This window comes from Mesitornis unicolor, unplaced genomic scaffold (genome assembly GCF_000695765.1).
Source record: "Mesitornis unicolor isolate BGI_N332 unplaced genomic scaffold, ASM69576v1 scaffold17305, whole genome shotgun sequence".
NCBI lineage: Eukaryota > Metazoa > Chordata > Aves > Mesitornithiformes > Mesitornithidae > Mesitornis > Mesitornis unicolor.
The window spans coordinates 29,260-42,482 of NW_010187681.1; the positions used below are offsets into that span (position 1 = coordinate 29,260).

At 40.4% G+C, this 13,223-nt stretch overlaps 1 protein-coding gene across 1 annotated transcript in view; it reads right to left on the bottom strand.

Moving 5' to 3' along the window:
* Positions 1 to 11,066, bottom strand: part of CARD11 (caspase recruitment domain family, member 11) — a gene marked incomplete at its 3' end in the record, with an annotated part of 40,241 nt that extends 29,175 nt beyond the window's left edge. The window contains exon 1 of the mRNA XM_010185541.1: positions 10,796 to 11,066. Coding sequence (XP_010183843.1) covers positions 10,796 to 10,808 — 13 coding nt within the window. The remainder of the gene's footprint in view (positions 1 to 10,795) is intronic.
* Between the last annotated feature and the right edge of the window lie 2,157 nt (positions 11,067 to 13,223).

The window sequence follows — 13,223 nt, forward strand, 5'->3', positions numbered from 1 at the left end:
AACAACCCCATGTCACCAAAGAAGTCTTGCTGTAAGGCCCGCAATTAAGAGCAGGAAAGCAACCTCTGGAGAACAGAGAGACAAATCACTTTCCATCCTGCAGGAAGGGTCCTTTAAGTCACTTCTATAGCAATTTAAAGCAAAATTTGTCTTATTCTTTAATTAATTAAGGAATTAAGCATCTTCCATTGCTCTCTCCATTAATAAGGCCATTGGTCTGATGATACAGAATAAAACGCTGTGAAGTTTTTGTGTGGAAAACTTATTCCAGAAGAATTAACTAACTGTTGGAAGAGACTAAACTCTGTTCTCTTCAGGAAACTCTGGCCAGTTCAGTTCATGGTTAAGATGTATTTTTCGAAAAGACCAAAGAAGGAAAGTACTAAAATAGCAAGAAATCTGACTCCATCTTCACCTGAATGTGGTTCTTGAGAATGAGTCAACATAAGAAGTATGAGAATTTTACTGAATTCTCTGCTGACTGTGGAAATAAATATTTGTGAAAAAAGCAACTGTAAAGTGATGCCAGAAGTGCGTTCCATCTGTGAGCATCCCAGGCATTAAGCACGGGCAGATGCCGGAACAGCATCTACAAGCAATATTACAAAAGCAAGATTTGCACCCAAATCCTGATCTTTAGGAGAAGCTGTTCAACAGTACAAAGGGTGGTAAGGCATCACAACCAACTAAAAATCAGTGGAAGCCTTGTTTTATTCTACTAACTTATGCCTTGAAGCATAACAATTCCTTACGTGCTATCTGCATTTACTGTACCTCATAGCATGAGGTATCACAAGCTAACAACAAAAGCATTTGCAGAATGTGCAGAGAAGCATTTGTTTTTAATGCGGTGCTGTATTTGTGTATGAAGTAAGGTTACATGCAATATAAGTAAATGGCTCCTACACATGAGGATTGATTTCCCCATATTTCTCATTCCCACTCAAGGGCACAACTCATAATTAGGGTCAGATTTTCAGAAAGCGTAGGTGGCATTTAGGCATCAAAATAAATGGCCAGATTTTTTACAAGACTTGCCTCAGAGTGTGGGATAAGATAGCGTTATGAATCACAGAGCTGCTTTTAAAAATCAGGTCTTTCTTACATGCTTTAAAATGAAGCTGAGCTCTTTCAAAAATCTTCTCTCAACTGGAGCATTCTTCAAATGTGAAGTATTTGAAAAATGAGCCTTTAAAGCTTCGTAAGGTGCTAATTTTTACATTAATGCGAAACTGCTCTACATAGCACCTATAAATCTGTCTGGCAGCAGTATTTAAGTAGTTCTGATTCTCCAGTATTGTATAAACTCTAATGCATTAATGTACACATTCCACAGGGAAGAGGGCAGATGCTGTGTGCCACTGCTCACCCGTGCTAATTCTAACCCTTCTGAATCCGTGAAATAAATATTTTGCTAGCTAACAGGTGATGGCAAACACTGCTGATGTTTTTATCTCTTTTCAGCATATTGGCTCTAACTGCAATTGAGATTTTAAGAACTAGATGAAATTTTAAGCTTTGAACCCGCTGAGACATAATAAAAAAGGGCTTTTTCTACATGACTAACAGTATTTCTTTCTATGGGGAGCAAAAAAAATGTTTTTCTTATGCTCAAAAATTAATATAGTGTAGAAACTATATAAGGTTTTAGATTAGACTCTCCTTCCATCATTATTTGCTCTATTTATCTTTTTTTTTTCAAAGCCGCTAAGTTCAGCCTTGCAGAATCTATACTGCTGACTCAGCTAACTGAGCCAAAACTCATAAAAATCTATTTAAAAAAGGTCCAATGATTTTATTTTCTAATCGTAAATATGAAATTTAATTAGCATCTCATTGCTAACGAAGTCACCACGGAGGATGAGACTGAGGAATTGGGCACAGGGATGGAATGTGAAGCATAAAACAAAACAAGCAGCAGCCAGTTTAACTCCTGCTTTCCTCCACTCAGGTTTCAGGTCTTCAAGAATTATCTGCTGTGTTCACAGATTTCCTTCTTTGATGGCAAGGCCTTTCTATCTTCTATGACAGTAATTACTCTAGCACGATATAGCATCATGTGAATTACAAAATAGCAAAAGATAAGGTTCATTCTGGATTAGAAACCGAAGCAAGACAGAGCAACTTGGATCTGAATTCAAAATCCCATTTTGTCATAAGCCACCCAGGTCAGTGTTTCAGATCCTATAAAAGCAATACACTCATCAACTGAGAAAAGAACTCGTATTATTCCCCAGGGTACTGCAAACATCAGAAAGATTAAAGGATTTTTTTAAATGGAAGCATATGGAGAATTTTAAAAGCCTCTTTAAAACAGCAAATGCATCCAGCCCTTCCATTATTAGCACTCCTAGGAGGTGTGTCCTAGGCTGACATCAGCACTGATGCTGGCACTTGTGCAATTCTGTCTACTGTGAGCTACCTCTGCCACCTTCTTGAGAGGACAGGAGCTCTTGATCTGTCTTTGTCCGCCCCCGTCTGTATGAGAGGATTACATGAGTACATTTCTCTGCATCACCTGAGGTGCAGGCAGGGACATGCGTTCTACTGCTGCTCCATGAGATGCTTTGGTGAAGGAGCACAAAATACAAAACATCACCAAACAGAGGATTCGGTGAGAAGTGGGCAAGTACCATGGGAGAGCTCTGAGAGGGCTGATGAACTACAGTAACCACGAAACTGTACTTTCTCCTAATACTCACACTGAAATTGTTCATTGCAAGTTAGTGTGGGAGGAAGTGTTTACAGGACCTGTCCTGAGAGCGAGTAATTATAAATATTTCCTGGACTGCTAGGAAATATTTTTTAGTATCTCTGTGTGTGGGCATGCCCCTTGGTTGCTCTCAATGACAACATTCTCTAGGGTGAAAAGGCCTTTATTATTGCTGGTCCTGGTTACTTATGGGTGGGCAACTTTTAATTCTTCTACACTCCCTGATGGGATGTGAAGCTGGAAACATCCAAAAATGTGGCTGCAGCATTATAAAGGCTTGCTGCTCCACAGTGTGAGAAAACCAGCTCTTCTTCATTATAAGTAATGGAAAGCAGAAGTTATACATCAAACAACGTTCTATACAGTAAGGCAGGGGCAGTTTGGGGACAGTGAAGCTTTCTTAGATGCTGTCAGACTGATTTTCTCTCGAGGATCTCACAATGCTTTAAAAGTACTGTTTGGTTTTCAGGGCAGCCGTCAATGAGTAAAGCAATATTTTTGTAAGGATCAGCAGACAGAGTGGGTAAATGATACTTGTGTAACCACGCTGTCAAAGCCAAGAGCACGGTCTACAGGTTCTGATGATCAGCTCTCCTGCTATACCTAGAGCATCTCCCTCCATCTTTCATCTGAAAGCTTCCTAATAGAAGTGGAAAACAAAAGAAAAAAGGAATTACACTTTCTCACTCCACAGTTTGAGGACATGAAATGGATAATTCTGTTAAAGCATATTTTTAAAGAATAAAGCAAGTTTAAAGCAATAACCATATTCTCCTTTTGGATTCTTATATGCAAACTTTTAGGACTTAGCCAAAAATGCTGCTGCTCCTGTTCAGAACAGAATAGTCCAGCTGGTGGCTTGTAGCCCATACCCAACCATCAGAAGGTGCTTACTCAATTCACAGTGCATTTCTCTGGAGGAAATAAAGATTGCTGGTTTGGGCAGCAGACAACTGCACATCTCCTTTTGGGCTCGTGCAAGGCCAAATTCATGCCAGAACAAATTTCTGGTCACTGCCTCCATATGAGGGAAGGAGGAAGGTGGGAAGTAACCCACTTCTAGACAGGCAGAGCATAATACAGAATGCCAAGGTGTGGCATTGCACAGCCCGCAGAGTCTGATGCTTTGATCTGACTTTGATCAGCGGCTCTACAAGCAGGACCAGAGGATCAACATTGGAACATGTTGTCTGAAACACAGTACAAGAACATGTCCTACTACAGCCACCTGTATGTGTTAAGCATTCTCCACAAAAGAAAAGAAGTGGAAGAATTTCCCAGATGAAAATATGACATTGCCAGTGAGGTCTAGAAACCTTGCTAAAGCAAAATGGCCTATCTCTGTCTTCCCTCTGATTTTTGATTTTTTTCCAGTTGCTGTGCTTGATGCATTGCTTCATTTCTCTTAGGATCAGTCACAAACTGGAGGTGACAGATACCCTCAGTTCCAAAGCATGCTGTATAGAGAGTTAGTTATCTTTGCTTACTTGAAGAAACTACCGTATATGGGATGGTAATCCGAATCAGAGGAAGAGGAAAGGAGATATCAGAGACAAATGGGTCAGACTGAAGGCAGAGAGGACTTGGGATGTCCTGTGAGGACCAAAATAGCAGTAACAAACCACCCTCTGACTTTCCTCATGCTCTTTCCTCGCTGTAGTTAAATGTTCGACTTATCTTTACTGTTTCAGTCCCTTTGTGCAGAGCCTGTACTTAGATCTGTGTGGATGACATTTGCTATTTAACAGCTATCCAATATTTCTAATACTATCCTGCTCAAATAGCTTTGGATTTATGCATTATTTGTCATGTTATAAAGATACAATTGCAATGAGTTTGCATTTTTCTGCATTGCAGAAAGCTCTGCAATGCATCAGGAGCTTATCATTAAATTCACAGCCTTCAAAGTGGCATTCAAATTTTGACCATTCTGTCTTAGCCCTAGCATTTTGCAGTTGTTCTTTTCAGATGGAAGCTCAGTCCTTCCTGATACTTTATTCTCACATGGCTTCTAAAGCAACCGTCGAGCCAGACACTGCTCTGCTCTCCCGGGTGTGCAGCTCTACTTGGTCAGTGACTCAGTGAAGGGTTTGCTGTCAATAGCAATAAATCCCGCAACTGCCTGGATGCTGGTCTCACTATGGATATGGACAAGTCACAAAACCACCACTCTGTAGTGTAACACTCCATATTAAAATGCCCAAGTATAATTTTGCCTTCAGACCACAGACTTGCAGATTAAAAGAAAACCTGATTCAGTGTTTCCAGCTTTACAGGAAATGTAATGATCCGTCACGTTTTTCTAACAACTAAAGCATAAGAAAAACACACTCTTTTCTGTTCTAACACAAAAGTTTAAATATTTTTTTGTTTCATACTGCATCGATATCTTTCATGGCATAAATTGCAAAAATGAGAGAATAAAAGACAGAAGGAAATTAAACCTTCTCAATAAAACATGTTAGTCTTCGGTTTTCCTGAAAAATATGTAACTGGAAATAGAGGAATATGTTACTGAAAAGATGAAATACATCCAAAATCTTCTTAAACAATTAAATATTGAGGCTCATTCTGGCTTGTTTTGGCAGGAACTGTTAAGGAAGACTAGCAGTGTAGTAGCAGAGAAGAGTCTTAAACTTGTAGGTTTTTTCTACAAGGAGAAAATCAGCAATAGTAAAGAAGGTGGAAAAAGCTTATGGAGTTCTGTATTTTCAGTCAACATAAGTCATTAGTGAAATGGGTTAGATTCTCTCACTAACTACATCATTATAAACTATGAAAAACATGTGGAATGGCAACTACCTTGACATGGCAGTTGTGGACATGGTTTAGTTTTGGACTTGGTAGTGTTACGTTATCGGTTGGACTCAATGACCTTAAGGATCTTTTCCAACCTAAAAGATTGTATGATACTATAATTCAGAAAAAGCCACAAAATAGAGAAGTAGGCAGCAAAAAAGACTGGGGTGCACCAGTAGCCTTTGAAGAGGATCCATGCAAAATTGCAACCAGGGAGGAAACGTTCTTTTAAACACAGACTTCACACAATAGACCAGTTTGGTCAGTGAATGGTAAATGTCAGTTGTATTTTAATTGAGATCTTAAAAGCTGAAAGCCTTCAAATGATCTCATAAGCATGACAATCTTTCAGTTGATGATCAAGGAGAAACGATTCCATCACCAGTTGCACCGTAGTTTGGAAATGAAGTGTATTTGGTGTAATCTTTAGCAAAAGACTTGAAGAAACCTTCACGTGTTTTCCCCATTTGCTCAGGATTCAGAATTCACAGAGGGAAACATTTGAAAGGTTCCTTTATTGGTGTTTCAGGTGCTGAAGGATCTTTAGTGCTCAAATATATTAAACATGTGTAACAACCTATTAAGCATACTCATACTGTTTTCAGGCCTGGACACAGCTAGATTGGAAACATTTATACACATATAGAGCTGTAAAAAATGAAGTGGAAACAATCCATTAACTGCTAATGATAACCATATATGTACTGCTAGCACGCTGTTTTTTCTGCATTCAAATGGAAAAAAAATCCTTATCCCATTTTAAACAGAAACCCTATGTTAAATTTGCTGTTCAGCGCCTCAATTACAACCTGAGGAAAATCTGCCGGTAAACAACTAGCGCCCAGGAGGCTGGTGGGAATCCTTTTGTTGGTTACACTGACACTGTATTCCTCCCCTGAACTACAAAATCCAGTGCTGACTACCAGACTTGGGCAAATAACAAGCATCTCTGTCTAAGGCCAAACTGGCCTCAGGGACCAGAACAAACATATCTGTTAATACTACACAATGTTACTTTACGCAGACAAATTCACTGAGGCAACAATTACTACAAGTAATATCACATCCACAGCTGTATATACGTATATCCTTTTGACAAAACCAGAATGTTATAGCATTTTGTTTGACATTTCTGATAGATTTCCAGTGAGATTTGACAAATTTCTCTTTCCTCTTGAGTTGTTAAACAGATTCACTGAAGTAGACAGCATTAGAAAGTAATGCCTCATCCAGCACTGAAGATGAAAAAGGTTTTGTGGGACTAAAATAACAAGAATATTCTCTTCGCTACATGTTCAGCAGTGATAGCAGACAATGCACAACACGTTGCCAAAGGTAAGGTACTTTTATGAGCTGGGAAAAAAACCCCTGTGTGTTTGCCTTTTGTATAAAAAGTACAAAGGCCTTACTCGCTGGTAAAATGTTAAATGCACACCCTGTAGATCATTAAGCATGTGAACTCGTGGTACTCACAAACTATCACCATTCCTAGAGCCCAAATATTTGGCAGAAGATTATGAAGGAATAGAGGTATTCGAAATCAAAGTTCAGACTAGACCTTTATGTTTGACTAAAGTCAGTGTGCAGACCTCCATCCAAGGAGTAATCCACTGCCCACAGCTGGGCCACACCACGACAGGGTATATGGCAGATCTGCTGTTTTGTCAAATTGCACTTTAAACAGACTGCCACTGTATTCTCCTTGTGCCTGAGAGGAGCAAAAGTGAGAGGGTAATATGGGGAGAGAATACTGACTAAAGAAGTAGAGAGAAAGCAGCTTTTATCACTCATTGGATGTGTGCCACAGAGACCAATTATATACGTTTGACAGCAACCATTATAATTCCAGAGTCCTTGAACAAATCACAAGCAGAAAGGTTACCTTCCTGAAAATGTTCATTGCCATTAAATAACTGACCCAGACTAGAGGGTGAAGGCAGCACTTAAGAGAGAGTTTGGGGGAAGGGAGGAGATGGTGAATCTTATTATATGTACACCTGAGAAAACCCCATCATTTGCTCTGAAAAAGGAATTGCAGATTCAGGGCAGATACTGTATTCTCCGCAAAGCGGACAGCGTTCTGAGAATGCAAATCCTACAGACAGCGGTGACAAAACAGCCAAGACAAAAGTGATTTATCACTGGTATCAGTGACAAAACTCAACTAAACCTGATTAGGTTTAGGGTTTTACCCTCCAGTTTGAAAGTTGCAAGATCTGATCCCATGTGCCTTGTTCTTTGAAGTTGAGATGCCTATGGAGGCTACATACAAAGAAAGCTGCCATAGGTCAAATTCCACCATCAGTTACACAACCTTAATGACCACATCTAAGCGAAACATTCGTATTTCACAGAACATGCATTTCAATATCAAAGAGAGAGATGAGACATCTGCTAAAAAGCAGGTAGCTTGTTCTCTCTCAGTAATATAGGCATAATATCGGGAGAGAAATAAGAATCTCTAAAAATCTCATCCTCTGTGAGATATCGTTCCATGTATCTTATTAAAAATTTGACCAAGCAACAGTATAAACCAAGGTAATTTGGTATACTGCATTCCAAGTTCTTCAGCATATCCCAGTTATTTGGGATGCATCCTTCCAGGGAAGGTACAAAGAGACTGGTCTCTTTTCACCCATGTTAAAAGTTTAGCTTTCTCTTAATTCAGAGTTAAATCTAATTGGAAGCAAATATTCGCATAAGAACAGGGAGTCAAACATGTGGTTCTGAATTTCTGTTCTGGGGTTGGCCCTCTCAATATAGCAATTTGCTGGGTAGGATGCAAAGTTTCCAGGCTCTTTCCAGCTGAAATGCCTCCTCTGCCAGACACAAGGCCCCTTGCAACTGGCACAACCCAACTTTGACAATGCCCATTTTTAACTCAACAAACAGCAAAATATCATGATGAAAAAGAAAAAGGAGGGAGAAAGTGAGACAGAAAGATGTTGTCTCAGACAATTTATTTCTGGGAGACATCAAGGCCTTATAAAAAGAACCAGTAATAGGGGCACAGAATACTAAAAAAACAAAGCATGAAATCATCATACAAGTTGTACAGAATGACTAAAGGGAACATAAGTACTTTTCACATCACAAGATGAGTTATAACAGAGTAAGAGTCATAATAGACCTATATGTATAAAATAAGCACCTCTTATTTTATTGTTCTAGGCTTGTGGACTTATCAAAGATCCAAAAGACAAAGATATTTTAATGTACCTTCTTCTGTATTCAGAAGAGAATGCTCACAGTTCAAAGGCCACAGTTTGCTAGCTCTGAATCAGCAAGGATATGTTATAATTGCAAACATGAAATTTAAGCTCCTTCCACTCATAAGGAGATGGACAATCTCAGCGAGCAGGACAGATCGCTAAGAGAATTCTCCCACATAATAATTCTCTTATTAATTCAGCTGAGTTTAATAAGTGATCCCTATTCAGTCCCCAAAAGCCCACATCAGAACATCCCTAGAAATAAATCTTCAATCTCAACAGTCCTGCTTAGAAAGTGAGCCTATAAGGCTTCATCAAAGAAATATACTTATTTGTTATATCTCATTTGAAGCTTACAAACTTAAACAAGGAATACTACTAGATATTGTCCTTTGATGCAGTTTTTAGCCATGCCTGATCATGGTGACTCACCAATATACCTGGCATAAAAGAAACGAGCTGCTTCCAGATCCTAGGAGCAAAGTTACTCCCACTACAGCATTCGAGTTGAGAATCTCTACCTCCGAGATGTGAAATCCCATAGGAATCAACAGGACAAAAACTACACCAGTGTAGGACCAGAAGTTCTGCTGTGGAGGAGGAAGTTTAAACCTTTATTAAGTTTAGTAAAAAGGCTTATGATCAACTAGAACTATTTTTACAGTTTTCCAAAGACATTTTGGCTTGCATCCTCTCATTTTTTCATCTACCTTCAGTCCCATCACTAAGCTCTTACTCTGCTGCAGCCTCCACATTCTGCAAAGGAAGGAGGAGCTGAGAGACTGCAATACTTCCTCCAGTTCCCCTACAGGTACTCAGTGGGGATGCTAAGACAGCAGAGAGTAAGACCATCTGCATCAGTAGTTCCTCCCAAGATGAATGCAACATCAAGATAAAAACAGATAGAGAAACCTGGTGGAGAGTTGCGGTAAGGTCTTAGGAAGGAGTGGGATGATTGAGAGAGAAGAGAGAGAATATACAAAGTCAGGGCAGGCTGCATTTGTGAGCGGGGAGGAAGCTACGGTGTGTTGTAGGTGTTTGCAAATTCTGTTTGTGAGACAGAAAGAAACAGAGAGACAATATGACAGTGGTTATTTGTTGTGAATGACTAAATGTGAGCCTGAGAATTGGAAGCAAGCTGTGCAAGTGTAAAAGTCTTGTATTTTGGGATGCATTCCCAAATTGCAAATACGGAAATCCCCGCACATGTACATGAAATCAGCAAACAAGAAAGCAGCATCTGTGTGCAAGGACAACCCAGTGTAGAGACAACATCACTGTGCGTGCAAAATTAACTTTGCAGAGCAGCAACGTATGCTGTGTACATGAGAAAGTGGATGGAGCAGGAAGTAGGAGTGCGTGTGAGAAGCTAGAGGAGCAATGGGAAAGGGGAACAAAAGATAGAGAAGGAACTGACAGAGGGGAAGGAGAGAAAGATTAAGAACATGGGGGAGGATGTACAGTCGATTGCACAGGCAAGAAAGAAGGCGGAGGGAAAGGAAAGGAACGAACAAGGGGAACATTCGTCGCACAAAAAATATGCTTGATAAAAACAGACATAAAAAGATGGTGGAAAAGATAGTAAAAGATACATTAGAGCTGAGAAAAGAATAAAATAATTGAGAAGAACAAATTAAAAGAGATAAAAAGAAACAAGGGAGATTTTATTAGTTAACAGGAAGCATAAACCTCAGTGAAGGGATTTAAAGAAAAGGCTAGGACACAAAACACTATGGGTAGAATCAGAAATACCCTGGAGACCAGTGCTGATGATCAGTCCTTTCATCTCTCCTCTCCAGACCTCCATTGCAACCCTGCTTCCCAGTGCACGCTTTCAGCTACAGCCTGTTTACCTCACTGAACCCTGAGCTCCGAGTATCGCTGCATGCAAAGTACGACAAGACCTGTTGAGGGCAAGGAAGGCGCGAACGCAATCATTTTCAAAGAAACATACTCTCGAAAACGAACACAAAAAAGGTGAAAGGTGAAAAGTGGAACTTGTAGCGATTAGAGTCAAGTGCCATCCTAGCCAGCAGTGAGGTGGAGCTGATCTGACAGCTGCTTTCCTTACCTTGGGTGCTCATGAGTGACCGGGTTGTCTTGGTGCAGCTGCTGCAGACTGAAACTCCCTACGTCTCCTCCATGCAATCGTCAGTATCTCTCCAGGAGTCTTGGAGAGGTTATTTGTGCTCTGAAGCTGTTGAAAAGTAAAGGAAACACAAAAAGCAAAACACCTCCTGGCCTCTAAAGTGCCGGAAGTTTAGGGAGAATCAGGAATGAAGGAAGCAAGTGCACTGATCTGAGAATGAGCAAAGAGCGACACAGAAAGTAAGAAAAAGTGTGTCAGAGGCTGGGAGGGGCGGAGAAGGAAAATGCAAAGATCTGACAGGAAACCAGACTATAAATCTGCTTAGGGTTTAAAAAAAACACATTTCTGCTCCCCAGCGATACAGCCCGTTTGCAAATGACTCTGCATGCAGGTGAAGTACCACTGTAAGCAAATAAAGAGGCACTTTTGCCCCTTACCCACAGAGAACAGTGGGCAGTGTCAGCGGCAGCAGCTCAACCGGCTCAGATAGAAACAGTAGGCTGTCTCTGCTGCCTCACTTGTAGTTCTCCAGAATTGTAGTGCGTGTTTCCCTCAGGCAAAAAGGGACATGTTGAATGCTTGCCTTACTGGTGCCGTGCCTCTCTGGCCGCAAAGCAGCAGCCTCTGCTCCTCAGCATACGTGGGCTAGAAAGCATGCAGGAAATTAAAATGAAAGGACTGAACAAAATAAAGTTTCAAGAACAACAGTTGCAGGCAGAAGGAGTAATGAGGTTTCCCAAGATTTCAAAGGCTTTTCAAGAAAACATCTATTTCATTAATAGCTGCTTTTGCTAAAAAAGTAGTCCCTCAGAGGGGGCTCCCAGAGACAAGCCAACGAGAGCAAAGTCCCGTCCCTTACTGTTCCCCAGTCCTGCAGGACCGGGAGTCACCATCACTGCTGGAAAGGTCCTTCAGTGCTGCTGTCATCTTGCTCAGCGATCCTTAGCCCCAATTACTTGCATGATGCTATGTTGGTTCATGTTCTGCTATTGCCTATTCAACCTTCGGGGGAAAACAAGTCGGTGATAGGTCCTGAATATGTGAGAATCCCAGGAAAGATCCCTTGAAGGAAGAATCACGTGTGGGTAATAGGGATGTGAGGGTGATTGTGGTTAGAAGGAAGCAACATGCATGGGTATGTTTTTATCTCATGAGAGAAACTAATAGAAAAGCAGAAATTTGAGGAATACTAACTATGATAAAGGTAGATAATTAGGAATGTGGGAAGGGAAAAAGCACAATGATAGTAACGAGTGAGAGAATGAGAAAGGAAAAATTAATTGTTAAAGAATAAAGGAAAATACAATGAATGGAAAGTAAGTATAAAAGTACAGTGGAAAAACTATCAAAGGATACAGCAGCATCAAAGGATACAGCAGTGTCGAAGACAACAGAATGGAGGAAGTGAGATGATTAAGTGAAAAGAAGAAATGTAAGGGAGAAAATATATGGCTCAAAGTGTCATTACAGTAACACATCAAAGTGTTCTCACCAAACTGAAAACCTGAACCCTGTGAAAATCAGGAGAGAGCAGAATAAATTCCAAGCAGCAAAACATGTGGGACAGCTCTGCTCTAATTCTCCCTTATCATTCCTGTAATTTCCCATTTGCACCTGTACCTGGACTGTTGAGGGCCTAAGTTTACCCATAAGGACAATATTGGAAGGGCTTCCTGTTCTCTAAATCAAGAGCTCATAGACTAAGGAAAGCAGAAATTTTTCTCTCCCACTGAGCAACAGCAGAACATGCTATGCCCCTACTGAATTTTTTCTGGTGAGGACTATACTGTTACGTGCTACTTATATTCTTGTGCAACTTTACGAAAATTCACCTTTCAACAAACTTGTGAGCTGCATGTAACAAGGTGCAAGAAAGCTTCCTGCTCTGAGCAGCCAAAAATCTACCCTTGTGACAACTGCAGGGGTGAGGTTCTACAGTTCCTGACTGGGAGAGAAAGCCAGCAAAAATTTGGAGAGAACCTGTGATGTATAACTGTAAGAATCATGGCCTACGATTATTCCACCAAGACCAATGTAAGTCATTTCTGAGCCAAGCTTTCTACTGCTTTCACAGAGGAAGCTGATCTGTGCGTGCAACAGAGGAACCATTTTAAGCACAACCAGAGAAATTAACTCTGCTGGCAGGAGGCTTTGTGGCTTCACTTCGACTTCGAAACCACAGATCTTCCACACGCGGTCCCTAACCTGAAAGGAAAAACATGCTAGAAATTCAAGTCAAATCTCACTGAGTCTCATTATAGCTTTCTCCTTCTGTCCTTAATTTCTTCAGCAAATAGGATATCAGTCAGTGGACTATGAAACTGCCCTCCAGAGCCAAGCAAGGTGTTAGATATAATTTGTTTCTCTTTCTGCTTTTGTTTTGCTTAATGCTGTAGATTACAAATGGCTT